Source organism: Dermochelys coriacea, chromosome 3, assembly GCF_009764565.3.
Source record: "Dermochelys coriacea isolate rDerCor1 chromosome 3, rDerCor1.pri.v4, whole genome shotgun sequence".
Lineage (NCBI taxonomy): Eukaryota > Metazoa > Chordata > Testudines > Dermochelyidae > Dermochelys > Dermochelys coriacea.
In genome coordinates this window covers 114,630,522-114,658,135 of record NC_050070.1, presented here as the reverse complement: position 1 = coordinate 114,658,135, position 27,614 = coordinate 114,630,522, and the positions used below count along the sequence as shown (strand labels likewise).

The 27,614-nt window shown below is 42.4% G+C and overlaps 2 protein-coding genes across 17 annotated transcripts in view; one reads left to right on the top strand and one right to left on the bottom strand.

Moving 5' to 3' along the window:
* TAB2 (TGF-beta activated kinase 1 (MAP3K7) binding protein 2) overlaps positions 1 to 27,614 on the bottom strand; it is a 144,712-nt gene that overhangs the window by 55,096 nt on the left and 62,002 nt on the right. For 2 of the 16 annotated variants that reach the window (XM_043511177.1, XM_043511174.1), the window contains one exon: positions 1,641 to 1,811. The exons of the other annotated variants lie outside the window; for them this stretch is intronic. The gene's annotated coding sequence lies outside the window, so the exon portion shown is untranslated. Of the gene's footprint in view, positions 1 to 1,640; positions 1,812 to 27,614 lie in introns of those variants that run through there. 16 annotated transcript variants of the gene reach the window in all.
* Positions 25,302 to 27,614, top strand: part of LOC122459441 — a 63,560-nt gene continuing 61,247 nt past the window's right edge. The window contains exons 1-2 of the mRNA XM_043511484.1: positions 25,302 to 25,577; positions 26,180 to 26,228. Coding sequence (XP_043367419.1) covers positions 25,303 to 25,577; positions 26,180 to 26,228 — 324 coding nt within the window. The 5' untranslated portion in view covers position 25,302. The remainder of the gene's footprint in view (positions 25,578 to 26,179; positions 26,229 to 27,614) is intronic.

Below are 27,614 nucleotides of genomic sequence, written 5' to 3'. Positions count from 1 at the left end.
TATTGCATTTTCCACATCATGCATATCCAATATTTTAGAGCATAGTATTTTGAATACACAATTTAAAAGAACATACATATGGAAGTGCCACAAAAGTGTTTTTTTTTTTAAAAAAAAAATACTGTAAAGAAATAAAATACTGAAAAGGTGCCTGATAAGGATTCCAATGTGCTTTATATTGCTCTTCTTTTATCAAAGTGATCTTCCAAACGGAAGAAGATAATGTTATGTTCAGAGTTCATAATTTAAAAAAAAATTGCAATAATCTCAGGATCAGCGTATTAGTGACAACCCATTACAGTTTATCAATTAATATTATTACATACATGAGAAATATTCTGGGCTCATGATTGGATGACGCTAACCCTGTAATAAGTCAGGCTTCCTTGGGCTATTCATATATTGTTTTTGTCTTCAGGAAGTCAAGAATACAGAGGCCTGCATCAGTGTTAACAAATGAACTTCCATGTACCAATGTTTGTGCATCCTGGCTGACTGCAACAAGTTTGTACCATTCATTAACTTGGGGATTTTAAACTGGATTATTTTAATGTTTTTTTGGCGCCACTGACTGTAATTCCCAGTTACAATGTTTAAAAGAAAGTCACGTAATGATGAAATTCTAGTTTAGTTGTATGAATGAATATAATTAAGAGCAAATGTAACAATACTATTTATTTTAGATGAAACCAAGACATATATATATTGTTCCTCAAGCCTCAACCTGTATACAGACCTTTGGTCAATAAGTTTATATTCAACTCCACACTCAGAAATCTGGATCTGCTTGTCAGCTTATTCTCCTAATCCTGTTTTTCCTTTGCTCCCTCTATCACTCCCACATGAGGCACTACTCCCTCTGAATTCAAACTTATCCTAGTGTCCCTTTAGCCTAAAAACCTTCTAGTACCAATCCATACATTCTCATCCTTGCCACTCTCTCCTCCTATACCTCTGAACTCCTTCAGAAAGCAATGCACGTGTGATTTCTTTTCTTGCAAGATGTTTTAATTTCTATCTAGCCCAGGGGTTCTCAAACTGGGGGCGGGACCCCTCAGGGGGTCGTGAGGTTATTACACAGGGGGATCACGAGCTGTCAGCCTCCACCCCAAACCCTGCTTTGCCTCCAGCATTTATAATAGTGTTAAATATTTAAAAAAGTGTTTTTCATTTATAAAGGGAGTCTCACTCAGAGGCTTCCTATGTGAAAGGAGTCACCAGTACAAAAGTTTGAGAATCACTGATCTAACCTTTAACTTTCTTTATCAAAAATAACTGCTCTAAAAATGTAAAATGTTACTAAACTGATTTAGTTAAACTGACTCTTGGTGCGAGGACATTCTTTGTTCAGTTTAAGAGTATATTAGAGATTACTTACTGACCTAAGCTAAATTGATATAAGGCACTCAAACCAAAATAAAGTCCATACATGCAGTTTGAACTGATTTAACTAAATCAGTTGCTAAACCAATTTTAATTATCTCAATAAAAATATACAGACTGTGTATAAATCTAAGGCCTTGTTTAAGTAATAGGACTTTAACTTTTTTGCATTCTTTAATGCTGTTAATCTCTTTCTCCAACCAAACCTTTTCTTCTAAGGCTTCTGGAATAGCCTGCACTACAAGTTCTTGTTTTACCTCTGATGACTCAACATCTCCTCTGGGGGTTCTATCTCCTTTAGTTGATGTTCCCTAGGGCTTTGTCCTCTCCTTTCCTGTTCCTACTGTTTCTCTCCCAGGGGATTATTCACCAATACATTCCGTTATTACTTCTACAATGACTCAATTTATCCATGCCTTCCATTTCACCTAAAAAAGGGAATATATTTATTTCAGCCTGGTAGCTTCAGCTATAGTTAAGATTGTGATTTTTTTTTGCTATTACCCGATTTTGACATTCAGAATTGTACATGTTCACCTTTCGAAATGAGATTATCTGCTTGATGATTAATTTTTTAAAAAGCAAACTGCAATCAGCCATCCTTGAATTATGAAGGTCTTAAAAACCACAATACCCTCAATCCCCATGACACCTTCCCCACATATTTATTCTGACCAGCGTTCCCTCCATACAAATAACTCAAAAGTGGTTAACTTTGAAACTTTAAAAATGGCATGCACTACATTATTTGAAAAAAAAAATTGATTGGCTTAGAAAGTAGTAAAAATTTGAAAAAATCACAAGCATTTTCACTGGCATCTGCTAATATTTTTAGCTTCATTAATCCCATTTTCTATGACACATCACAATATACATTTGATTAGTGGGCTCAGGCAGGAAAAGTTGCTGTTGGGATAATCTTCAGAGAGATTTGTTTCAATAAGACATTAACCTCTCATGGTTAATGATAATTAATTCTCTCATGTAAAATAATTCCTCAATATAAGGGGCAGAAAGAAAATGAAGATGTAAAAAAAAGGTGGTGGTGTGAAACCTTGGATTTCATAACTGCATACTGTAGTGTAAATATTCTGCAATTTTAAAAGGACATCAACTTAACGTTTTTAATATATTGTAACACACATCACTTAAAATTGTTATAATTTGAAGATTAGAAAAAAAATCTTTTCCCCTAGATTTTCTACTCAGGGCATTAGACTGCACTAAGCATTTTCATCCTCCCTTGTTTGTGAAACACTCATTGCTATGACCCAAGTCAGTCTGTTTTTAAAAAAATGAAAAAGAATAAAACAAACATTTTACTACTAAAACTTTAAACTTCTATTGTGAATTCTATTACATGAAAAAACTACATTCATGTGATACTAAAAGTTGCATGATTAAAATAAAAGTCAGGAAATGCACAAGTTAAAAATAGTGACAGGAAACTTAACTTGGCCATCTTGCACGAGAGGATGGACTGAGGATTCAAGTGGTTATCATCATGCCTGCTGTTGAAGGGATTTGATTATTTCTGCCAGTGCATCTTTGTACAATTGTTGGATAGCGGCAAGCAGTCAATCATAACATTTTATGAGAAAACTAAACTATGGAGAAGACACCCAGATCATGGAATAGGCATTTGTTTTATAATTTAATACACACATAACATACACTCTCTCTCTTCTGGTCTGTCAGACATTTAATTTCATATGTCAGGTACTTCATGTATTAGGGCTCCTCACACCAAGCAGCTTGTGGAATCTGTGCTTCAATGCTAAAATATACACTCGAAGACATGAAAGATGTGCTATGTGGCAGAGTTAAAGTTGCCATAGGAACATTATATTTTTATTTTTAGACTCTTTAGGAAGACTACATAATTGTAATGGTAGCAATCCAATTTTTAAAATAGGTTGAGTTATCATAAAATTAAATAAATACCACTCAGACGTTTGCAGTATTAAGGAAATCTGAGCTAAAACTAAAGACTGCTGTTAGACATTTAAAAAAACAAAAACAAAAAACAGTGAAGGGTAATAATTCAGAGAAATGCTAATCCTCTGGGAAAAAATAAATTCAGATTTAGGAATAGGTTTCCTTTACATTTTTAATAGTTATTGCAGTTGAATTGAAATTCTCCTAATTATAATAAAAAATTGAAAAAAGACAAAGTGACCCTTTGCAATAAAGGCAGAAATATTCTCAGAAATCTACTAAGTTAAGGGGAGAACAAAGTTTTAACTTATTTGTATCAGCTAAGTACTAAATGCCACTTCTCCCCCCTCTACATACCATATATGCAGAACATACAAACAGCATTAAGCTCACATTTCTAAAGGATAACTAAAACCCTGTATCAACCCTCCTAAACCTCTAAATGGAAGATTTCTAAACCTACAGCTAGTTAAATAAAAAGAAAAGGAGTACTTGTGGCACCTTAGAGACTAACAAATTTATTAGAGCATAAGCTTTCGTGAGCTACAGCTCACTTCATCGGATGCATTTGGTGGAAAAAACAGAGGAGAGATTTATATACACACACACAGAGAACATGAAACAATGGGTTTATCATACACACTGTAAGGAGAGTGATCACTTAAGATAAGCCATCACCAGCAGCAGGGGGGGGGAAGGAGGAAAACCTTCCATGGTGACAAGCAGGTAGGCTAATTCCAGCAGTTAACAAGAATATCAGAGGAACAGTGGGGGGTGGGGTGGGGGGGGAGAAATACCATGGGGAAATAGTTTTACTTTGTGTAATGACTCATCCATTCCCAGTCCCTATTCAAGCCTAAGTTAATTGTATCCAGTTTGCAAATTAATTCCAATTCAGCAGTCTCTCGTTGGAGTCTGTTTTTGAAGCTTTTTTGTTGAAGGATAGCCACTCTTAGGTCTGTGATCGAGTGACCAGAGAGATTGAAGTGTTCTCCAACTGGTTTTTGAATGTTATAATTCTTGACGTCTGATTTGTGTCCATTCATTCTTTTACGTAGAGACTGTCCAGTTTGGCCAATGTACATGGCAGAGGGGCATTGCTGGCACATGATGGCATATATCACATTGGTAGATGCGCAGGTGAACGAGCCTCTGATAGTGTGGCTGATGTGATTAGGCCCTATGATGGTATCCCCTGAATAGATATGTGGACAGAGTTGGCAACGGGCTTTGTTGCAAGGATAGGTTCCTGGGTTAGTGGTTCTGTTGTGTGGTGTGTGGTTGCTGGTGAGTATTTGCTTCAGATTGGGGGGCTGTCTGTAAGCAAGGACTGGTCTATCTCCCAAGATGTGAGAGAGCGATGGCTCGTCCTTCAGGATAGGTTGTAGATCCTTGATGATGCGTTGGAGAGGTTTTAGTTGGGGGCTGAAGGTGATGGCTAGTGGCATTCTGTTATTTTCTTTGTTGGGCCTGTCCTGTAGTAGGTGACTTCTGGGTACTCTTCTGGCTCTGTCAATCTGTTTCTTCACTTCAGCAGGTGGGTATTGTAGTTGTAGGAATGCATGATAGAGATCTTGTAGGTGTTTGTCTCTGTCTGAGGGGTTGGAGCAAATGCGGTTATATCGTAGCGCTTGGCTGTAGACAATGGATCGAGTGGTATGATCTGGATGAAAGCTAGAGGCATGTAGGTAGGAATAGCGGTCAGTAGGTTTCCGATATAGGGTGGTGTTTGTGACCATCGCTTATTAGCACCGTAGTGTCCAGGAAGTGGATCTCTTGTGTGGACTGGTCCAGGCTGAGGTTGATGGTGGGATGGAAATTGTTGAAATCATGGTGGAATTCCTCAAGGGCTTCTTTTCCATGGGTCCAGATGATGAAGATGTCATCAATGTAGCGCAAGTAGAGTAGGGGCATTAGGGGACGAGAGCTGAGGAAGCGTTGTTCTAAGTCAGCCATAAAAATGTTGGCATACTGTGGGGCCATGCGGGTACCCATCGCAGTGCCGCTGATTTGAAGGTATACATTGTCCCCAAATGTGAAATAGTTATGGGTGAGGACAAAGTCACAAAGTTCAGCCACCAGGTTAGCCGTGACAGTATCGGGGATACTGTTCCTGACGGCTTGTAGTCCATCTTTGTGTGGAATGTTGGTGTAGAGGGCTTCTACATCCATAGTGGCTAGGATGGTGTTTTTAGGAAGATCACCAATGGACTGTAGTTTCCTCAGGAAGTCAGTGGTGTCTCGAAGATAGCTGGGAGTGCTGGTAACGTAGGGCCTGAGGAGGGAGTCTACATAGCCAGACAATCCTGCTGTCAGGGTGCCAATGCCTGAGATGATGGGGCGTCCAGGATTTCCAGGTTTATGGATCTTGGGTAGCAGATAGAATACCCCAGGTCGGGGCTCCAGGGGTGTGTCTGTGCGGATTTGTTCTTGTGCTTTTTCAGGGAGTTTCTTGAGCAAATGCTGTAGTTTCTTTTGGTAACTCTCAGTGGGATCAGAGGGTAATGGCTTGTAGAAAGTGGTGTTGGAGAGCTGCCTAGTAGCCTCTTGTCCATACTCCGACCTATTCATGATGACGACAGCACCTCCTTTGTCAGCCTTTTTGATTATGATGTCAGAGTTGTTTCTGAGGCTGTGGATGGCACTGTGTTCTGCATGGCTGAGGTTATGGGGTAAGCGATGCTGCTTTTCCACAATTTCAGCTCGTGCACGTCGGCGGAAGCAGTCTACGTAGAAATCCAGGCTGCTGTTTCGACCTTCAGGAGGAGTCCACCCAGAATCCTTCTTTTTGTAGTGTTGGCAGGAAGGTCTCTGTGGGTTAATATGTTGGTCAGAGGTGTGTTGGAAATATTCCTTGAGTCTGAGACGTCGAAAATAGGATTCTAGGTCACCACAAAACTGTATCATGTTCGTGGGGGTGGAGTGGCAAAAGGAGAGGCCCCGAGATAGCCCAGCAGAAGAATCTGTCCTAAGAGTATAGTTGGATAGATTAACAATATTGCTGGGTGGGTTACGGGAACCATTGTTGTGGCCCCTTGTGGCATATAGCAGTTTAGATAGCTTAGTGTCCTTTTTCTTTTGTAGAGAAGCAAAGTGTGTTTTGTAAATGGCTTGTCTAGTTTTTGTAAAGTCCAGCCACGAGGAAGTTTGTGTGGAAGGTTGGTTCTTTATGAGAGTATCCAGTTTTGAGAGCTCATTCTTAATCTTTCCCTGTTTGCTGTAGAGGATGTTGATCAGGTGGTTCCACAGTTTCTTTGAGAGTGTGTGGCACAAGCTGTCAGCATAGTCTGTATGGTATGTAGATTGTAATGGATTTTTTACCTTCAGTCCTTTCGGTATGATGTCCATCTGTTTGCATTTGGAGAGGAAGATGATGTCTGTCTGTATCTGTGCGAGTTTTTTCATGAAGTTGACAGATTTCCACTCTATACGGCTAAATTCAGTGCCTTGCATAATGACAGGTTTCAGAGTAGCAGCCGTGTTAGTCTGTATTCGCAAAAAGAAAAGGAGTACCCGTGGCACCTTAGAGACTAACAAATTTATTAGAGCATAAGCTTTCGTGAGCTACAGCTCACTTCATCGGATGCATTTGGTGGAAAGAACAGAGGAGAGATTTATATACACACACACACACACACACACACACACACACACACACACACACACACACACACACACACACACACACACACACACACACACACACACACACACACACACACACAGAGAACATGAAACAATGGGTTTATCATACACACTGTAAGGAGAGTGATCACTTAAGATAAGCCATCACCAGCAGCAGGGGGGGGAAAAGGAGGAAAACCTTTCATGGTGACAAGCAAGGTAGGCTAATTCCAGCAGTTAACAAGAATATCAGAGGAACAGTGGGGGGTGGGGTGGGGGGGGAGAAATACCATGGGGAAATAGTTTTACTTTGTGTAATGACTCATCCATTCCCAGTCTCTATTCAAACCTAAGTTAATTGTATCCAGTTTGCAAATTAATTCCAATTCAGCAGTCTCTCGTTGGAGTCTGTTTTTGAAGCTTTTTTGTTGAAGGATAGCCACTCTTAGGTCTGTGATCGAGTGACCAGAGAGATTGAAGTGTTCTCCAACTGGTTTTTGAATGTTATAATTCTTGACGTCTGATTTGTGTCCATTCATTCTTTTACGTAGAGACTGTCCAGTTTGGCCAATGTACATGGCAGAGGGGCATTGCTGGCACATGATGGCATATATCACATTGGTAGATGCGCAGGTGAACGAGCCTCTGATAGTGTGGCTGATGTGATTAGGCCCTATGATGGTATCCCCTGAATAGATATGTGGACAGAGTTGGCAACGGGCTTTGTTGCAAGGATAGGTTCCTGGGTTAGTGGTTCTGTTGTGTGGTGTGTGGTTGCTGGTGAGTATTTGCTTCAGATTGGGGGGCTGTCTGTAAGCAAGGACTGGTCTGTCTCCCAAGATCTGTGAGAGTGTGAGATCTGTGAGACAGACCAGTCCTTGCTTACAGACAGCCCCCCAAAAAGAAAGAAAAACTACAGCTTTGCATTCACGAATCTGTGGTTTTCACAAGTCAGTGTATATGTACCCACAATGGACTACACTGAACTACTTTTTTTTCACACAAACGGACACAAATGTTTACTTCCTTTTAAAAAGTTTCATCCCATTAAGTTATGTTAGAAGCTTGAATGACATATGTATCCTACACTTTGATTTTGAGTACTGGATTTTTGCACTCAAAATTCTTTCCCCCCCCCCCTTTCTTTTTTGGAGAATCAAAGTATATTGATTAGTTCACAACAAATAGTACAGAATACATAGCGGAAATCAAGAAATCAAACAGTACTTATAAATGCACAGTAAGCAACACATAGTTCATAGTGGAAGGCAAAGGCCCAGCAGTACTTATAATTTGCAGCAGGCACAACAGAAGACATACCACCAGGCAAAAATCAAAAAAGTTACACCAGATAGCACTGTCTCAAGATATAGCATTACTGTGGCTGACTGTGAAAATGAACCTTTAATATCCCCATCAAATGTAGCTCCACACTGGACCCCGGGTGCATGGCTGTTCAAATTCAACACAGCCCCTCCACTTTGGTGGCAAGCTTTCCTCCCATTTGCCATTACTGCAGTATGCAACATGACGTTATAACCACTGGGATTTTTTTTCTTGCTAAAATCTAAACTAGTGAATAATCAACACCAGTGACTCCTTCAATCTATCAAAAGCACATTTCACAAATCATTCTGTTCACTTCCTGAACCAGTAGATGAATTTCCTTGGTGCTGTTGAGGTGGTCCGAGTACAGCTTCATAAGCCAGGGAAGCAAGGTAGGCTGGATCTCGCAGAATTATAGGTATTTCAGTATCACCAATGGTAATCCACTGCTCACGAAAGAATGTCCCTGTTTGCAACTTTCTGAATAGTCCTGTGTTCTTAAAGATGCACACACCATGTGCCTTCTCAAACCAACCCACCTTAATATTAGTGAGGTGACCTTGGGTGATCCACTAGTACTTGCATAACCACGGAAAAGCATTTTCTGTTGATGTACTCAGTAGCGAGATAGGCATGTGCCAAAACAGAGATATGCATTCAGTCTATCATCCCACCACAGTTCAGGAAATGTATCCACTATTTCTTACATGTTGCAGAGTCACAGTCCTGCATAGAAGATTATTAATGGTCCTTTACACTTGCATGTCAACAGCTGCAACTGTGGATTTTCCAATTCTAAAATGATTTCCCAGTGACAGGTAGCAGTCTGGTGTTGCAAACTTAGAGTGCAATCACCACTCACTCTCATTCTGATGTCCTTGCATTGAAAGGCTAGGGTGAGCTCAGCACACAGATCCAGAAATTCAGCCTTTCACATCCAAAAGTTCTGCAGCCACTGCTTGTCATCCCAAGCCTACATTACAAAAGCAATCACACTAGTCAGTGCTCCTTTCTCAAGCCCCTTTCTCCACCATCTGCAACGGCTAAGTGAATGCCCCAAGCAACCTAAAAATGGTTTTTTGTGTCATGTCCATCACTAAACTCTCTTCAAAGATATTCTAATCCCAGTTGTTGCAGTACTTCCTAAAGGTCTGCAAATAGAACGTCCTGTATTCAGTGTTCATGAGAAAAGTGCTGAGCTCTGTTGGTTCCATGCTTCTGTCAGAGATGGCAGAGAAGGAAAAAGTGCCATGTGGGTTTGTGAGATTTTTAAAAGTGGTGTGAAAATTATGAGATATGGAATGTATTAAGGAATGGAGAAAACTGCATGCTGGGAACTTGACAACTAGCTCACACAAATCCCTAGGTGAATTCTTAGTATTCCACAAAACACTGCAAAATTGCCCCAGACAGCATTGTGCTGGATGACAGTGCCTGACATACTGGGATACGACCTATGATGCACCACACTTTACATTCATGTAAACACGGTGAGTACATGCAAGGTCAACACAAGCAGCCAAGCATGCATGTGCCTGAGCAATATACTAACTTCAGTAGCTACATGACGACAAAACTTGTGTCGGCCAAAAATGTGTAGTGTAGACCACAGCTTTACCCTTTGGCCTCCCAAAGAACTCTTGCAAATACCAGAAGAAAAAGTTTATAAAGAACAGCATAACCGCTATACATTTTTTAAACAAAGGAATTCATAAATAATTCCCTCTACATATTGTAGGATAGGGTGCTCTATCAGAATTTTGATTTTGTTTTTAAGGTAGCCAATTTAATCAAAATTCAACATTGATATTCTATTCTCTGTATGTTTTTATACCACACTCACCACTATAGTATCTGAGTATCTGATACAGCATTCAATATACTGTAAATTTGTTCTCTATTGAACACTTGTATTTTATTCAATCTAGTTTCTAAAATGTGCCATGTATTCATGCTTCCATCACTTCTTTGATTTTACTGAACAGAAATTTAGGGCTTACTTAGTTTGCTATTTAACAGTTCTGATCAGCACCAGTCTATTTCAAAATCACCCAAATCTGAGAACGAAGTATCAAGTTGTTTGAATGATCCAATTCAACATATAATGCAGCTATGTTACCCAGTCACAAAATTGGCATATTTCAGCATAGCACCATGAATCAATCAGTTATTTTATATTGTTAATCTACCGTGATGGTATATTAGCAAAGGGGTCAATTTGTAGCCCTAAATATATTAAGTTGGTTGTGAGAGAAATTCTAATCAGCCACCAAAATACGTTCAGTATGAAAAGAGAATTAATCTAATAGCATTTCATAACAGAAAGCTTAAATGGCATCAGATTGTTTTATTTAAAGATGGTCCTATTTATTGTATTTTAAACTGATCCACAGAATTTCCAACTAGTGTAGATAAGTATGTGTTCTTAATTTATACATCCCCTTAAAGACACAAACTGCTGTCCTGAACACATTCAGGAGGTCACAAGAAGCTAGGTATAAGCAAGTTGATAGTTTTATCTTTGAGAGAGGAAAAAAAATTATTCCCCCTTCCCCCCCCCGTTATTTTCTTCTTTTAAAAGGATGCAATAATTGCTAGAGAAGACAAAACTATCGGATACTTTAATTTCTGTTGATGGTTTATCATCTGAAGTTGGATAGTATTCCATTTCACTTAAACTTTTTGTTTTGAAATTGGAGAAAAATGAAGGCTTTTGTACTCAATATGAACTTAACCCTTTATACACCAGTTGGTTCCCAACGGGTGAAAAACAAATTCTGAAGAACTTTTGAAACTACTCCTGATTTCACTTCATTCTGCCCAGTTTTATCAGATACCCTGTGCGCAATTTGTACTTATCTTGGATAGTTCTCTGCAGCACACACTAAGTGCTAACATTCGCTGCCAGAAAATAAGTTATTTAATTCTTACCCTTTCTTCTCAGCACAAATATTTTCCTATCACTTGGCATCTTTATGTAGACAAAGATATTACTGATTTGGATGGACAGTGAGGAAAAAGGAAAAGGATAGCATTACAAATAAAATGGAAGATTAATACAGTTGCTCAAAATTGCGGCTATTATTCTATTAAATGCATTTGGTACCTTCTAGGTTATTTTCTTGAATACATCTTCAGAACTTTATTACTAAATACTTGCTTAAAAATATAAGGGACATGTATAATGGATTAGAATAAAATAAATAAAAGCACATTTTCGTACCAAATTTTTATGGTAACCTGTATACCTTTGAAACAGTTTTAGTATTTCCAACCTCTGTTTGGAGTGGAACGGAAATCCTGAGAAACCTACATGCACTCTAGCAAAAAGCGGATCAGTAACTTTTTGCCCCATACTTATTTTTAAATATATTAAAGAAGGTAGAAAGTTAAGTGAATGGATTGCAGCCAGTTGAAAATCATTTCTAATTTACAGGTCTCTTCTCAAAACACCTCTAAGGCCTAGTCCACACACAGTTTTTGTACCAGTATAATTATTTTGGTTAAAAGGTGCAATTTTTTTTTTAAACCAAAATAGTTATGTCAGTACAATTCACAATGTGGATGCTGTATAAAGATATCTTGTACTAGTATAGCTTATACCACTTCCCAATATGGGATTAGCTATGCCAGTATAAAGCACTTTTATATTGATAGTAGAAATGTTATATTGCTTTAAACTCTACAGGTATTGTTAAAACCGCACAATTTATATGTATAGACAAACCCCAGTAGTGTAAATAAATACAAGACTTCATGCTTCTCCGAGAAGCTACTGTTCCTAGTAAGTTTAGAAGTTGGTAATATGTATTTTTGAGCCAGGTAATGGAATTAAAAAACTCCATAAATGCAACCCCCCAATTTCTTTTTATAAACAAAAGAAAAAACTTACACATTCTCCAGAATACAGGATTCTAAAGTTCCATGTTGAGTATCCAGAACAAAGTTTTCTTCAAATTAAATTATGTGAAGAGGGGAAAAACAACAAAAATATTCCAGTGACTGACACTACAGAGAAATATATCTTTTTTTTAAAAAGTGAATAGTAAGGGGCAAAAGTGGTAAAACCTTACTGAGTTATCCATAAACAGATTTAAATACATGGGCTTAAATGGACAAAAGTAATTTACGTCCAAAACAGGTGTTGTGTAAAACAGTAGATAGGAATAGGAAGGCTAACAAAATGTCTTCACTTTTAACTTTCTATAGTGATTTCCATCTTCAAAGCATATAGCCTTCTTCACAATATCCCTATTTTAGATAGGGAAACTGAATCAAAGAGGTTATGACTGGCCCATCACCACACTGCAAATCAGAAGTTGGGTCAGAGGGATAATCCCATAGATGAAATCATAACTAAGGAGCCCTGGTTCCCAGTTTCACACTTGGGGCTGGTCTACACTACTGTGGTAAATCGATCCAAGTTACGTTATTCACAAAACTGAAGTTGTGTAACTGAAGTCGACGTAGTTAGATCCACTTACCGCAGTGACTACACTGTGCTGTGTCGACATACGCTTCTCAGATAGGTGGAGTACACAAATCGATGGGAGAGTGCGCTCTCATCGATTTAGCGCGTCTTCACCAGACCCGCTAAATTGACACTAGCTGTATCAATTACAGCAATGCCAATCTACCGGTAAGTGTAGACATGCCCTTGGCCTACTAATCAATGATGAAAACTGTTTATTCAAACGTTAGATTTGGTCTACACTGGGGGGGGGGGAGAGACTCGATCCAAGTTACGCAACTTCAGCTATATGAATAACTTGGCTGAAGTCGACGTACTTAGATTGACTTACCATGGTGTCTTCACCACTAGGCTAGATGCGATAAAAATCAATCCCCGCTAGATAGATCGCTGCCCGCCAATCCGGCGGGTAGCGAAGACGTACCTTGAGTTTGCAATGCTGTGAATCTAACAAGCACAAGAAACAGGATACGAAACTGACTGGTTTAGTAGCACTGACCAAAGTAAGTGAAATACAAAAAATAAAAAACTGAAAACTAAATTAATCCAAATGAGGATAAATGTGGGTTTGTTAGCAGAACATAGGAATTGCTGTATTGGAACAGACCAACGATCCATCTAAGTCCAATATCTTGTCATGGAGGGCCAGCACCAAAAGAAGGTAGAAAAGCCCCGCAAAACACACACCCCACCAAAACAAAACAAAACAAAAAACCCCCACAAACCCAGGACCCTGCAATACACTGTAATGGGATAAAGTGCCCCAGGGAATGTCTTTTCCTAAACCCCCATAGTTAGGGGTCTGGTTTATACCCTGAAGCATGAGAGTTCATATCCCTTCCAAAACACTGGCTTAATTAAAAAATATTCATCATTCTAACTGAATATTTATCTATGTAATTGTCTTTTGATTTTATGAATCCTGCTAAACTCTTGGCTTCAATGATGTGTTGTGGCCATGAAATAAAATTTTTATCTTGACTAATATCCCCTAGGAAACTGTATGAACGGTTACTAATAATCTTAAAATAAAATTTAAAAACAAAATTATCTTAAATAGAAGGTTTGGAAGATTTCCGTTTCTACTGCTAATTCTTTTATTCTATAGCTTAACTATGAGCATTAAGAAGATATAATCATGGTTTTAATAAGAAACAGTTTATTTGGAATGTAATTAAAACCAAACTAGCTCTCTTCTGGTTACCTTGAGCCATTTTTTGAATTCTAATAAGGCACGTCAGGGTATGTGCTAATCTGACTTTTTTTCCCATATGTTGCTGATAACATGCATAAAGTTTGTAGGAATACTAACACCTGAAGCATGGAGCTTCCCAGCCAAAGAAATAGCATTAATTATTTCACACACACAAAAAGGTTACCTACCTTTTTGGAACTGTTGTTCTTCAAGATGTGTTGCCCAGGTCCATTCCATTCTAGGTGTGTGCGCACCCATGTGCACAGTTGTCTGAGATTTTTACCTTAGTGGTATCCGTAGGGCCAGCTGTAGCACCCTCTTGAATGCCACGCACATGTGTTGGTATACAAGGCCCTGCCAACTCTACGCCCTTTCAGTTCCTTCTTGCTGGCAACTCCAACACAGGGGTGGGGGTAATGGAATGGACATGAACAACACATCTCAAAGAACAAGAGTTACGAAAAGGTAGGTAACTGTATTTTCTTCAAGTGCTTGCTCATGTCGATTCCATTCTAGGTGACACCCAAGCAGTATCCTCAGAGGTGGGCTTGGGGTTCACAGTCTAGCAGCTTTCAGTATAGCTCTACCAAAATCAGCATTGTCCCAGGCCTGCTGGGTAAGTGCATAATGAGACATGAACATGTGGACGGACGACCAGGTGGCTGCCCTACAGATGTCCTGGATAGGCACTTGGGCTAGGAAAGCTGCCAAGGAGGCTTGTGCACTGGCTGAATGGGCTGTTACGATCGCTGGAGGTGGCTCCTTTGCCTGATCGTAACAGCAGCAAATGCAGGCAGTGAGCCAAGAAGAAATTCTTTGAGCGGACACTGGATGACCTTTCATCCTGTTGGCCACTATGGCAAACAACTGTGTCAATTTGTGGAATGGCTTGATCCTTCACATGTAGAAGGCTAGCACCCTCCTGACACCTAGGGAACGCAGCCAAAGCTGCTCCTCCAATTTATGTGGCTTTGGAAAAAAGAATGGTAAGTAAATGTCCTGGCCCATATAAAACTGCAAAACCACCTGGGGCAGGAAAGCTGGGTGTGGCCACATCTGGACCTTGTCTTTGTAGAAGATTATATAGGGTAGTTCCAAGGTAAAGCACCCTAATCTTGGAGACCCGGGGGGCGGATGTTGTTGCAACTAGGAACGTGTCCTTCCAGGACAGGAGAAGGAGAGAGCAGGATGCCAGAGGCTCAAAGGGGGATCCTGTCAGCCGTGACAGCACAAGATTCAGGTCCCATGGCAGAATGGGATCCCTGACGTGCAGGTAGAGGCACTCGAGGCCCTTGAGGAACATGTCAATCATGTCCTGGACGAAAACCGACCTACCTTTGAGCGCCGGACGGAAGACTGAAATAGCAGCTAAGTGGACCCTGATAAAGGAAAAGGACAGGCCTTGGAGTTTCAGATGAAGAAGGTAGTCCAGGATCAACTGTAGTGAGGCCTGGTGGAGCAAACCAGATCGAGATGCTGCCGCACCTGATCCCAGGACCGGCCCTTTATTAGCCAGTCATCGAGGTATGGATAAATTTGCACCCCTCGGCACTTCAGGTGAAGCGGCCTCTGGTGTTATGCACTTTACAAATACTCTTGGGGCTGACAACAGACCGATGCCTGTGGTCCAGGGATTGGGGACGCTCTGCTGCTTTAGGGGGCGGTACCATAACCAGCTTGCCCATAGACGCTGGGGCCTTGGCTGGGTCCATCACCTGGCTTGGCGTCTGCGGTGCCTTTCAGCCTACTTGTTCTTTGACCACCGGGCCTGCTTTGGGCACAAATGACCCTAGTAGGGGCTGGGACCCCTTGCTGCTCCCAGGAGTCAGAGGAGGGTCCCTGGCTGGACTAGGGGGTCAGACCGCAGCAGTATCCCCGAGCAGCTCTGGGGTGAGCACATGACCTGATACAGGTCCTTTGCCCAAAGCCGCCTCTTTTCTGTGGTGCGGGCAGGCCCATCAACTTCAATCACTTCTTAGGCACCGTGGAGGGGAAACAGTGTCGGTGGTGCACTGCGCACTGACTCCAAGATACTGGGTGTGGAGTCTGACTGAGAGGGCTCCGAGGTAGAACAAAGCACAGCCCCCATGAAGAGGTCCTTCAAGTACATATTCCACTCCTTCTGAGTTTGAGGGTGAAAGTTTTTGCAGATCCTGCACTTATCCTTTCTGTGGGAATCACTAATAGGCATCAGCTATTCATATCCATCAGCAATGAATATGGCTTAAAGCCTGTGGAACAGGGCATGCCCCCTCCCAGGCGAAGTCCCAGCCTGGACTCTTAACTCCTAAACAAACTACTCTAACACTTAAAGGTCTAAGTACCTACCAACTAACAACAAAGGAGATAGAACAACAGACTGAAAGAACTGCTAAAGCTCTTGAGATGCAAGACAAGGTGATCTGACCAACTGTCATAGGTGGTAAGAAGGAACTGAGAAGGCGTAGGGTTGGCAGCGCCTAATATACCAGCGCATGAGTGCAGCACTTATGAGGGAGCTACTGCTAACCCTTCAGATACTGCTAAGGCCAAAGACTCCAACAAGTGTGCACGTAGGTGCGCACACACCTAGAATGGAATCGATATGAGTAAGCACTCAAAGAAGAAAGTGTGGTTATGGTCAGAAAGTCTAAATATTACATCACAGTTTTAGATATTTATTTGGATTTAGAATTTATTTCAAGCTTGTTCAGTTTACTAATTATATGTGAAACTAACTACAAATATTGTAAATATAATCATGGCATCTTGACACTCAAGCTGTGTTTTCTCTTCTGTGCATTAAAAATAAAAATGCTGGAAGCAAAGCTAATCAGGTAATTTTGAGATGCCAGGGCTACATATAATTTTTGGCTAGGGATGAGAGAGAATGGCAGAAAAGAGAAGTCTCTGAAATGATGGGAGTTAAGTTTTATTTTGGGATTTTTGCCCCCTTTGGCCACCAATCCATTTAAGAGTAGTATTCTCTTTTGTTCTTTTTCTCTATTCACGGGGTTTTGTTTGTTTTTTAAAAGGTGGAAGCTCAGAGTCTGACAAATTCCTCCAGCTCTCCAACAGCATTAAATGCCCTGCACAACAACAAGCCAGCCTCCTGGCTAAGGAGTGTTGGAAGAGCCACTTCTCTGCATCAGACCTCTCTACGGAAGCAGTTTGAGGCACAACTGAAGTACAAGGGTCTCTAGTCCACGGTTAATCCAGAAAGGCCTTTACTTCCAATCCCCCAATAAAATACAAAAACAAAATAATTAGTTTCCTAACAAATAACTGGATTTCTGCTCAGTAGCTTCATGCATCTAGAACACAAGAGTTTTATCTGGCAACCTAAACTGGGAGGATGTGTTAAAATAAACTGATAACTACTGAACTCTGAGCATATCTCCCAAATGAAGAATCAAATGATCAGCCACATCTACCCTACAAAAAGAGCAAACTGTGGAGAGACTCCCAAGTAGCAGACTTACGAAGTTATTCAATTGAATCTTATCTCTGCACATAGGAAGCAGTCACAGCTATGTAGATGGCATGCTGCAACTGTAACGTTGAAATGAGATTACAATCAACATTTCTATTCAGTAGGGAGAGGAAGAGCAGACAAGTCATAACCTATTACATAACCCATTTTTTAAAAATTGCAAGTCCCATTAAAAAAGTCTTTTGATTCAGTATTACCAGTTCCAAAAGCTACGTTTTGTTAATGAGCTCTACTAAATTCTGCCTGCACTGAAGTTTGGCCTAAACAGAATTAATTCTAATCTGAAATGATTTGCATAGGCCCTGAAGACCAATTTTATAGTCCCTTGGTTCCACTTCCTTTCAGTTTTAACCAGTCTCTTCCATCTTTTCAACTGAATTTTCTCACTTTAAAATATACATTTTTTTAAACCATTAAAAAATTTGCCACCTTTCCCCTGGTCAGAAGGAAGCGAGACATCCATCACAGATGCAGGGGAATGGTAACTATTATCTTCTCCAATCCCCAAAACACGGGAGCATCTGGAGTCTTTTGCAGTATAAAGGCAAGAGTAAGGCAGATTAGTTCTGCAGTGTGCAGCCTGCATTTTTTCTTCTATATCAGGGGTGGGCAAACTTTTTGGCCTGAGGGCCACATCTGGGTATGGAAATTGTATGGCGGGTCATGAATACTCACAAAATTGGGGGTGAGGGTGCAGACTCCGGCTGGGGATGCTGGCTCTGGGGTGGGGCCAGAAGTGAGGAGTTTAGGATGTGGGAGGCTCCGGGCTGGGACAGGAGGCGGGGGACGGGCAGGGGAAGAAAGTGAGGGCTCCGGCTGGGGATGCGGACTCTGGGATGAGGGTGCAGGAGAGTGCTCCAGGCTTGGACCGAAGGGTTCAGAGGGGGATCAGAGGTGCAGGATCTGGGCAGCACTTACCTCAAGCAGCTCCTGGAAGCAGCGGCATGTCCCCCCTCCGGCTCCTATGTGGAGGAGTAGCCAGGCGGTTCTGCATGCTGCCCTGTCCGCAGGTGCTGCCCCTACAGCTCCTACTGGCTGCGGTTCCTTGCCAATGAGAGCTGTGGGGGTGGCGCTTGGGGCATGGACAGCGTCCACAGCCCCCTGGCTGCCCCTACACATAGGAGCTGGAGGGGGAACATGCTGCTGCTTCCGGGAGCCACGGGAAACAGGGCAAGCCTGCGACCCTGCTCCCTGGCAGAAGCTTGAGGGTCAGATTAAAATGTACGAAGGGCTGCATGCAGCCCCTGGGCTGTAGTTTTCCCACCCCTGTTCTATATCCTTGAAGCTTCAGATAAGGTTTCAATGAAGATTTTCATAAAACCAGGTCAACCTTTTATATTAAACCTTTAATAAATTCTTCCCTGGCAGATTACTCTGTCACAGCAGAGCAAATCAGAAGGTCCAAGCTAGACGATAAATATGTTGCTTTGTCATACTTTTTCCAAACTACCCTTTAACCTACTGATGGCCAATTAGGAAACCTTTTAGAAAAAAAAAAACAAGAACAAATCAAAGATCTAATTTCTGTATTCAGAAAAGGGCACTTCATCCCAACGAAATCAACAGAAGTTTCACATATATCTGAAAATAGAACTGGGACCAAATATTTAATTTTATAAAACACTAGCACACTTATTGAAAGAAAGGAAGTTTCTCCGTGAAGAGATCAAAATAAAGGAAAAAATGAAATCTTTAACCCAATGGTAGTATGGATTAACTAAGAAAGTTATGATGCGATCTTGGAAAATTGATAGAACCCACACAGAAAAATAATATGGGCCTAGCTGAGGTTGCTTTGCTTTCCGCTCCTATTAGGTAACCAGATCAGTCAACCAGTCCAGAATTTTACACCTAATTTTCCTCCCAGGCAATCCTGGCCTACTCTACCTGGTCAAGAAATTCCTTATCAGAAACTTTATAAAACATTAAGTGGCAATTTTAAACAAGTAGGTGGAAGCTGTCTAGTTTGTGAAGCCACTTGCAGAAACTCAGTCTTCCACATACACCTTAGCATTACCGTAGACCACATACCATGACCTTAACTGTTCCCCCATACCCTCCGTCCTTCCTTGTCCATATCCTCTTTACCAAACTACTCATTAGTTGTGGACTAAAACTATTAATTGTGGAAATCTGGAGTAGTGTGTTGGGAAGGGGTAGTTTGGTAAATAGGGTGATGAAAGGCTGGCACCCCAAGGGGGAAGCAGAATTAAGTTTGCGTAATATGAACTGTAGAATATGGTAGTTGTGATAATGGTAAGGTGTGCACCTCTAGGTGGAGGAATAGAGTATATGTAATATTAGATGCCTTAAATTTTCATGTCCTTGCTTTTGTGGGTTTGAGCCAGGATGTTACGTACGCAGCAACCCTAAGTGCTTCACAATAAAGATTTTATACTTTAATTTCCTAGTTTAAAAAAAATACTTAAGTGGCAGTTTAGCCTTGCACAAGAGATAGATAACATGTGAGATGGGTATTAGTGCAGCTGCTAAAGGAGAACACTTTATATGCTAGGAGCAGCACATAAACAGCACAAAGTTTATCTGTTGGCAATAGCTAACAGACTTGAGCTTATGAATAATGGCCTGAAATTCAATTTAAAAAAATATATACATCACACTGAACTAAACCCTACTAAGTATACAACACTATTAAATTTTGTGTATATAAACCATTTTATTTGAGAGATATCAGTCTACAATGAATGGCTGGACTGCCAAGGAAAGAATTCAGCTAAAGCCAAAATTTCGAAGCCTTATTAAAAATTTAGGAGAAATCAAACCAAAACTTTATACAAAATTTAAAAGATCCAAGTACTGTATGTAGTTACACACCGAAAGGCCACTTACTTGTAGAAAAAATAAGATCTATGCCTCATTTTAGAACATATCCCTCATGGTGCTGCTACAAAGCACCTCCATGATGAAACTGATGTAAAGTTGGCTACAATCTGGACACAGCTCTAACATTTTTAAATCTGGATAGTCAAGCAAATTCTACCTATGAAAATGTCAGAACTACTTGAAATTTCAGTTTTTTATTTCAGAAGGCTGCATTAACATGCTAGAAGCTCTCCATATAAGCGCTGGGATCAGTTTGGTGAGCATCCAAATGAACCGTGCCAAAGAAAGACTTGTATGACTTTAATATTTATAAGGAAAAATAATTTTAAAATCCTTGGATCACTACTGTCACTGAAGATGTGTTACATTAAGTTGAATATATAGCCAATTCTTTCAAAAATAGACAAAACTGGGTAGGTACCGAAAAGGTGAGACTTAAAAATATGGAAAAGCAGTAATTTGCATGTTTTCTTTTGTTATGCAATATATAGTTAGCTCTCATTCATACTGACCTACAATTTCAGGATCTAAAATTGTGGAATAATTCTCCATATATCTTGTTACATTGTGCAAGTTCGTGGAAAAACTGAGTGAACTTTATACTTTTGACTTGTTCCCATTCCATGTACAGTATCTGAAATTTCTTCAATATTTGAATCAGAACTTAAGCAAGCCAGGCACTACTGTGTCATGTTCCTGCTTCTTGCTCAGTAAGTCTTTACTGTTTTTAATGTATGTTTTGGATTGTTCAATTTATATTATGGAATTCTAGGACTAATACAATACTCCCACACTCAAGCAGATATTTCTGTCCTTCAGTACTACAAAAAAGTAGCCAGAGACCACTTTAAAGATTTGGCAAAGTTTCCATTATGAAACCCCATCTTACAGTGGTTTTTGTTTATAACTAGTTATCTGCAAAGCCTCTTTTCTGCCTGCTCAAGAAGATAACAGTGTTCTCCCCCACACATTAACAGGACTCAGAAGTCTAGACCTGTACTAATGTAGTACAATTGCCTCTGTAATCTTTGATTTTCTGAACTTTTTGTCAAGTCAGAAGAGTAGCTAACTAGAGTTCAAGTACAGGAAAGATGTACCGGGCAAGAAAGGATTTCAGAAGCAAGGTTCTGAACCCAAATAAGTTGGTGGCTCTGTCTAGATATGTGGTGGCTCAGAAGTCCAGAAACTGACAAATCACAACTACATCTATGCTGGTGACTGAATACGAGTGCAAGCGCAGGGTTGTGCCAGGACCCCCTACTGTCCATACCTAAACTCCAGAAATCCAGCTTTCAAGGCATTTACAGGGCAAGAAGGCTAGCATGCCTGAGGGGTGTGGGTATGAACATGGCTGGGGCTGTGGCAGTCCCATGCCAGTTTGTAACAGGGGTCAGAGACATGTACTGTCTCAAGAGTTTACTAGTTCTCCAGCCCCTTTCCCACAATGCACTGAACCCTTTCCTGCCCAACTCTTACCCAAATCTATAAAGGTTCTTGTCCCCCCATTCTCACTGTAATAGTGAGCTACACTCACCACTTCAGAACAGTTTTCTGCTGCACTCTTTTTGCCCATAAAGTGACCATAGAACATACTTGAAAGCAGCCACGTGCTAAGATGAGCACACCTGCATGCTTATCAAATGGGTGGTTGAAGTTCACTGTCCTCTACAACTTTTCTAAAGCACTGGGAACTTGCACTTGTACTAGGAGGTTTTGGAAAGGCTGGGGCAGGCAACATTCACCGCACTCCAGCCCAGTGCCAGGAATAATCAAGCCTGGAGGCTTCTGTACTAGAGGGCAAAAAATTCCAGCCATTGCTCCAGAAGGGATCTTCCAACACACTTGTTCTTCAAAGAATTGGACCAGGTGCTCTCCACAGCTCCGAGCACATACGAACGATCCCCTCCTCAAATCCACCGGCCTCATCATCTGAGGAAATGCTGATGAAAGCCAAGGCATGGAGGGAGCCGGGACTGCAGAGGCGGCAGCCCTGGAAGACCAGGAGAAGAAGAGCATGTTATCCTTCACCTCTGCCTGGAAGAGCTGATTCAGCAAGCTCCTCCTGATGAGCCAGAGGATCCCAAGACTCAGAAGGAACCAAAACATGAGGATGGTAAGTTAAAACCTCATCCTCCCCACCATCCCCTCCCTCTCTTTCTCTGCAGCTGCACGCAGGACTGGAATGCCACTCTCCCCTTCTCCCCATCTCTCAAATAGTCCCCAACCAAGACAACTGTACATTCTACATTTTATTGAATTACAACAAACCACTATAAAACTTTTGACAGAAGCTACAGAACAGAATATCAACAAACTATCATTATTGCCTCTGGGTAACAGGGAAATAGCAAGGGACAGAGTACAAAGATCTGGTTTAGGGACAGGACATTTGTACAAATGTAACGGTTCTCCAAAGTTACAACTGTTTTCTTCTCCTTTTCAAGACCATGAGCTTTCCCTACAGTAACCCCGACCCTTATAAACAGGGTAAGTGTGGAAGGTGGGAGTTGATTTTGTACTAGGGCTGGTTACATATGGGAGGGACAAGGGGAACCTTTGCTTCTTCAAAGAGATCAGTGGTCCTGTGACTCCATACAAATGTTTTCAAACATTTCCAGGCCCTGGTGTCTGGCATCCCTTCACTCAGAGCCATGCCACATAAGCCGGGAGAAAGGGGGGGCAGATGAATGATCCACTCCACTGGCTGCACAAACATAACATGGTGCCTCTTTGCAGCAGGAAGCCAAGTGGTTTGCAGTCTTGATCAGAAACAACAGTACAGTTGCAATGGGATTCCTTCCCTGTTCCTTTCTCCTCACCTTGTGGGAGGGGACAGATTTCCTGATGCTGTAGGTTTGGGACAGGTCGTTCGCTTCTTCCCCTCCAGGTAGGCTCCATCTAGTCACTTAAAATATGATCTATTTCCATTTGGATTGCCTCTCAGTCCCATAAGTATATGTCTGCAAACTTCTGGTGCAGCAGAAACTCCAGCTGTTTTTTAAGGTTCAATGGCAGCACAAATATGCTTGGTCCGCCTTCATAGCTCACCAAACCCCTCCATTTAACAACGTAGAGAGTTGACAAGTAGGACACACATCTCTCTTGCACAGACTGCTGCATCCCCACCACAGGACCGGAAAACCACTCCCTTTTCCAGTTTCGTACTTTCAAAACTTCAATGTTCTCCAATTGATAGCCACCCTTAAGAGAAGAAATTGAGAACCGTTAAGGCTACACCTGAAATAAATGCAGCCCTCCAGCCGACTGGCCAAATCACACACTTTAAGACACTGAATTTTTAAAAACCAGAAGTTTGCACTACCTACCATTTCCAGCAGCTGCTCCTTTCTCCAGGGCTACAAAAGTTGTCTGAGAACCAAGGATACTGAAACAATTGCATTCTAGAAATGCTGAAAAGTATCAATACTGTGGATTTCCACAGCCTAGTTATGCTATGTGGGGGGATTCTTTCCAAGGAAAGAAAAAAAAATATAATGCAGCTCTTGTGTTTAAAGTGGCAAGACCTTCGGCTGAGGAGCATGAACTCATTCTGCCTGGGGCCAGGAGCAACAGCACAGGGACAGTAGAGGAAGATTGAGAAGGACACTGGAGCACCTGCTCATCAGGATCGACAGAAGGCGCCAGTAACAGTTTGACTTTCTGAGGAAAAGGCTATTGAGCATAAAAAACATTTTTTCCAAAGGCAAGAGTTTATAATGGTCCAGTTCCTGGAGCAGGACACACGTACAGGGAACGGGAACCTGCCCAAAAGGCCGGGAGCATGATACAAACAATGGTGGAATGGATTCAGGTCCTGCCTGCTGCAATAGCCATTGCCAATGTCCAGGAACTGGCACCTCCACCTCCTTCTCCAGCTACTCTTCCTTATCCTGTTGAGGTGGAGGACCCAATCCCGACAGTGATGGGGGGAGGGAGGAGGCGCATAACTGCATGCACACAACACCCTGCACCAGCACCTAAAATCCCAAGCAGGGGAAGTCCTGTGATCACGAAGGAGGGGAAATATGAGCCAAGACTGGACTACACCTGAAGCCCAGCGCATGTCCAGCCCCCAAACCTTGAAAAGGAGATGTCCACATTTGTGCCTTCAGAATGTTTTCCCGCAACCATTCACCCCTTATCTGGGGGAATGGGAGATCAAGGCCCAGGAGAAGGGATCATAGGCAGTAAAGTTTTAACATTCTTCAGGGAGTCTGATCCATTCTGTTCTCATTCACAGTTCCTTTAAAAAAAAATGTTCAGTGTTATGTTACATCTATTAGTTTAAATAAATGTTACTTTTACTTGTCTGTGGACCTCATTCAGGTTGTGATGCAAGAGTACTCTCCCCCCCGCCCCTTTTGGTCCCACAACTCTTTGGAGCAGAAAACTGCAAGGTCTGGTGTCTTTCCTTCCCAAAACCACCTCAACCTCCCCTGTCCAAGTACATGTGAATATAAGTAAACCAACACATACTGAAAGTGCAACATGCAAGGAAATAACAGGTCATTTTATTAACTGGGGTAAGGGAAGGGTTGATAAACTTCCTTATGGATTCGCAAAACAAAACAGGAAAAACAAAGCAACTGCCACAACATATCAAACAGCGCTAAAAATATCCCTTTCCCCCCCTTGCTCCTCCCAAAAACCATAACCACTTTGAAGGGGCAAGGGGGAGGGATAGCTCAGTGGTTTGAGCATTGGCCTGATAAACCCAGGGTTGTGAGTTCAATCCTTGAGGGGACCCTTTAGTGATCGGGGGCAAAAATTGGGGCTTGGTCCTGCTTTGAACAGGGGGTTGGACAGGATGACCTCCTGAGGTCCCTTCCAACCCCGATATCTATGACAGATGTCTCAAACATGCGGCCTATGAGGTTATTTTCTGCAACTCGCCAGCTCCCCATGGCCCGGCACGCACGGGGGGGCAGGGTGGGCACAGGAGTCTGTGTTGCCCAGGCCGCGCCTCCAGGTACCTCCCCCGAAGCTCCCATTGGCTGCGGTTCCCCATTCCCGGCCTGCCCCCTGCACCGCCTCTCTGGAGCTGCCCCCATGGCCTACTGTTTTTACAAAGAGCTGGACATGATACTTGGGGGCAACCCCACCTCTATGCTGAGTACCTCCATGGACACCTCAGAGGCCAATGCAACAAGGCAGGAGGAGGAGGAGGAGCAGCAGCAAAGCAGAGGCAAGGGTGTTCCAGCAGAAGAAGACACCCCGGAAACCCTAGATGCATGCGGCCAGGAGCTGTTATCAAGCCAGGAGGAAGGTAGCCAGTCACGGTGGCAGGTGTTTGGGGAAGGACAAAACACCAGAGAAGGTTCCCGGTAAGCGGCTTTTATTTTGGGAAGAAAGTTATTCGGTGCAGGCTAGATGCGGAATAGGGTGTTGATGTGCTCTGTCACATCGCAGTAATCAGCCTCAGTGATCTCTTCAAAGGTCTTGGCTAGAATTTGGGCAATGCGCTTGCGCAGGTTTTTTGGGAGAGCCACTGTGTTCCTTGTCCCAGTAAGGCTAACCTGTCCGCGCCACGAGGGACAGGGGGACCACTGCTGCACACAGGCAAGCTGCATATGGACCAGGGCGGAAGCCACTTTACAGCAGAAGACCCTCCCCTGCTTCCCTGGTCACCCTCAGCAGTGAGATATCTTCCAGGACGAACTCCTGTGGAAAATGTGGGGACAGTGTTCAGTATAGGGGCCCCCTGCCATTCTCCCCAAGGCACAGAAACCCAGAGGACAGTACAGCCGTGAAACAATCAGTCACGCTTGACCCTGTGCTTACTCACAGTGGGTTATGTGCACTCGCTTTGGGACAGGCAAATTATGCTATTGTGTATACTGTGCTTGCCCTTGAGTACAGGGGAATCATTGCTCTGTCTGATGTGAACAATGCTGCCTCTATTAAGTGTTGCATTTTGCCTTTACAGATCCAACCTTGAGATCTCAGCCGTCCGTGTTTTCAACGGCCGAGAGGCTGCAAAGAATCAGGAAGAGGCCACATTGAAGCAAAGAGGACATGATGCATGAAGTCATGCAGCATTCAACTAATGAAAATAAAGTGCAGGAGTGGCGGGACAGTGAAAGGAGAGTCCGCCAGCAGAATGCAGATCGCTGGCACCAAAGCACAGAGCGGCTGATAAGCATGACAGAGCACCAAGTGGACTCGATCCAGGCGCTCGAATCCATGCAGGCAGAGCACTACCGCGCCCTCCCCCGCTGCAATCCTTGTCCCAAAACTTTCCCTTGTGCTACCATGTCACCTCCAAACCACTTTCTCCAACATCCAGGTTCTTACCATCACCCGCTGCTTCGCCACCCAGCCCTGAAAACTACAACCCTTACCCACTGCACTCAACCCCCATCACCATGCAGTATAGCCATCCTGAAGTGCAGCACTCATTGCACAGCACTCCAGAAAGGACATACACAAATCTGTGATTGTACCATTCTCCCACCCCACCTCTTTGTGTTTCCCACACAGCTGTGTTATGTTTCTCAATAAATTGATTTTTTGGCTTTGAAAACGTTCTTTATGATTGCATAATGTAAAAGAAAAACCTTCGCTCAGGAAAGCAACAGGCACTGCAAGTCAGTGTATCATACGTAGCAAAACACAGATTTCTACCACACTTCACTTCCATACAGGGCACCACACCAGACATTACTGTTGGCTTTCAGCCTCAAATTTCTCCCTCAAAGCATCCCTAATCCTTGCACCCCCGCACTGGGCTCCTCTAATAGCCATGCTCTCTGACTGTTCAAATTCAGCCTCCAGGTGTTGAACCTCCAAGTTCCATGCCTGAGTGAATCTTTCACCCTTCCCTTCACAAATGTTATGGAGGGTACAGCATGTGAATATAACCATGGGGATGCTGTCATCAGCCAGGTCCAGCTTCCCATACAGAGAGTGCCAGAGACCCTTTAAATGGCCAAAAGCACACTCCACAGTCATTCTGCACGGGTTCAGCCTGTTGAACCACTCCTTGCAGCTGTCAAGGCTCCCTGTGTAAGGTTTCATGAGCCCTGGCATTAAAGGGTAAGCAGGGTCTCCAAGGATCACAAGGGGCATTTCGACTTCCCCTACAGTGATCTTCAGGTCTGGGAAAAAAGTCCTGCCTTGCAGCTTCCCGAACAGGCCAGTGTTCCGAAAGATGCGTGCGTCATACACCTTTCCGGGTCAGCCTGCGTTAATGTCAATGGAACGCCTATGGTGATCCACAAGCGCCTGGAGAACCATAGAGAAATAGCCCTTCCGATTAACGTACTCGGAGGCCAGGTGGGCTGGCACCAGAATTGGAATATGCATCCCATCTATCAGCCCTCCGCAGTTAGGGAAAACCATTTGTGCAAAGCCAACCACAA